Genomic DNA, 2,327 nt, shown 5'->3' with positions numbered 1-2,327 from the left:
TCTCTGTAGGAATCCTTTCCATAAATTGTTAAATACTTATAAATAATCTGAGCCTGTCAGTTGCAAAAACAGCCACTTTAGTGGATGTAAATGGACGTTGTTAATTTTTCCTGCAGGGATTACATTGCAGCTTGTTTCACCACCATCTCACTCGATACATTACAAACAAACATACATCCTTATCACATCACAAGAAGCAGAGAGTGATTTAAGAAACCACAGAGGAAGACAGAAGTGTCACCTGTCAGGTAGTGTGTAGGACGAGATGATGGATCCGGCCATTCCTCGGGTGCTGGCACAGTCGCTTCCTGCTCCCAGGCTGCCTGTCTCTCTCTGGGCTGATTCTTTAGCCAGCTCCCCCGCCTGCACCTCCAGCCTGCAGGACAATAAGCAATCATATTAATCTATAACACTGTTATGAATAACTTTCTGCTTTATTAAAATAGAAATCTTGAGCTACTCTTGAAGTCAAACTTGGCTCAGATATCGTCATCTCTTCTCCTCACCTGCTGTATTTGCCAGTGCGGCTTCCCAGAGCTCCACCTGCCAGGGTGTTAAAGTGTGGTGTGTCACCCAGAGTCCCCGGGGCCACAGAGAGACCCTCGCTGGGAGAGGTGGTGCTCAGACCGCTGACCGCTCCGTCCAGACTGCTCTCGCCGAGGCTCGGGGACTTGAGGGCTCGCCACGCATCCGCCACTGCAGAATCACGCAGAGAATATTTTGTAAATTTTAAGATCTGTTGAATGACATCCAGCTCGTCCTCCTGCAGGACATCAGTCCGGTGTCCTCACCTGTGATTGGACCATCGTCTTCGTCAAAGTCGATGCGTACGCCTCGTCCCTTCCCCCTGCTGACACCGCAGCCTCCTCCTCGACACAGAGAGATGGGCACCACACCGTACACGTAGGCCAACATGATGGGCACACCGATACCTGAGAAAGACAAACGCATGTTTTAATCGAATGATAAAATATATAATGTTTTATAGATATGAGACATAATTTTTCAACCAATCTGAATGTGATTTTCAAATGCTAATATTTTTTGAGCTTCAGGGAGAACATTGAAGAAAAAGTTTTGTCAGTTTCAGTTTGAATTTCTGCTCTGTCTACCTGTGAACTTATACATGAACAACATAAATAAACTACAATAATTAAGTAACAAATAAAGCAATAAGGAGAAAAAGAGAGACAAAAAGCAGCAGATGAAAGATAACTGCAAGAGAGTTAGAATAATGATAATTTAAAGAAACAATTTTGAGACTAAATATTTTTAAAAAATCATTTCCTTCATTTGAGAAACAATATTTAAGTCTGCACTTCTAACACATTTTTGTATAAAAAGTATAAATCCCCAAAAAACAGTTCATTTTTATTATGTAATTAAGTTCTTCCCTTACGTATCTGGACAGTGATACATTTGTTTTCAAGGTGCATAATAGATAACAGCTGTTGTCAGGTTTCTTACCGACGCTGACGGCTGCGATGACAGGGGCGGTGATGATCGACAGGGCCACGCCGCCTGTGATGGCCAGGTTCCTCCGGTGACGAGACGTCTTCTTCAGCTCGTAGTGGGCGTGGATCTGTAGCACAAAGAAACAGAGAGACAGAGGTCAACACACCTGTCAGATACCTCAGAGCAGGTCAGAGAGAAAACCGAGCAGCGGTGGAGGTTAAAGGCTGGACGTTTGTTGACTTTAAAATGACCAGAACATAAACAGAGAAATCGTCCATGTGTCACTGTTAGATGAGTCACTTCTGCACTCCATGTTAATAAACACACAGTCATGCTGAGTTAATGTAAATAATTATTAATGGAGTACATTTTTTAACTGCAGTGTCTCCCCTTAAAATGCTCAGTTTATAAGAATCATCCTTCAAATACCCTGGTTTTATAATGCAAAATCTTCATAATGCAAACTGTCGGTCTGAGACCTTCTTCAAGGCATAAACACGCAGCAAGAGGTAACTATTGCAGTGGTTAAAACACTACTTTTAAAATGGTATCTTTGCGTAAACCAATACTTCAACAACATTTAAGAATGTCTTCTTTTAATAAAAAGTCAAACTTGCACTTGAACAATATATTAACTCTTCACAGTAAAAAGTATTCTTGTATGTTTTTGTACCCAACTCTACCACAGACTCTAATATTGGTCAGCAGTGATGGTTTCTCACAATTATAATCTATTACAGTTGAGCCAAATACTCAAATACACAAATAATGTACTTTAAGAGTATCATCCGAGTAAAATGTGTCAATATTCTCCAGATGAAGGAAAAACCTCGTTTTGAGTAGCTGTTTTAAATCTCTTAATCTTGTGATCA

General features: G+C 41.0%; 1 protein-coding gene across 1 annotated transcript; it reads right to left on the bottom strand.

Annotated features, from left to right (window-relative positions):
* Positions 1–221: 221 nt before the first annotated feature.
* LOC121963745 (E3 ubiquitin-protein ligase RNF19B-like) lies at positions 222–1,693 on the bottom strand. The gene is made up of 4 exons (XM_042514000.1): positions 1,468–1,693; positions 792–932; positions 507–696; positions 222–376 (listed from the first exon to the last, which is right to left on the bottom strand). The coding sequence occupies exons 2-4, from the start codon at positions 913–915 to the stop codon at positions 238–240; spliced, it is 453 nt and encodes a 150-aa protein (XP_042369934.1). The 5' UTR covers positions 916–932; positions 1,468–1,693; the 3' UTR covers positions 222–237.
* Positions 1,694–2,327: the final 634 nt, after the last annotated feature.

This window comes from Plectropomus leopardus, unplaced genomic scaffold (genome assembly GCF_008729295.1).
Source record: "Plectropomus leopardus isolate mb unplaced genomic scaffold, YSFRI_Pleo_2.0 unplaced_scaffold12356, whole genome shotgun sequence".
Classification (NCBI taxonomy): domain Eukaryota; kingdom Metazoa; phylum Chordata; class Actinopteri; order Perciformes; family Serranidae; genus Plectropomus; species Plectropomus leopardus.
The sequence above is the reverse complement of the archived record's forward strand: the minus strand, read 5'-3'. Positions and strand labels throughout refer to the sequence as shown.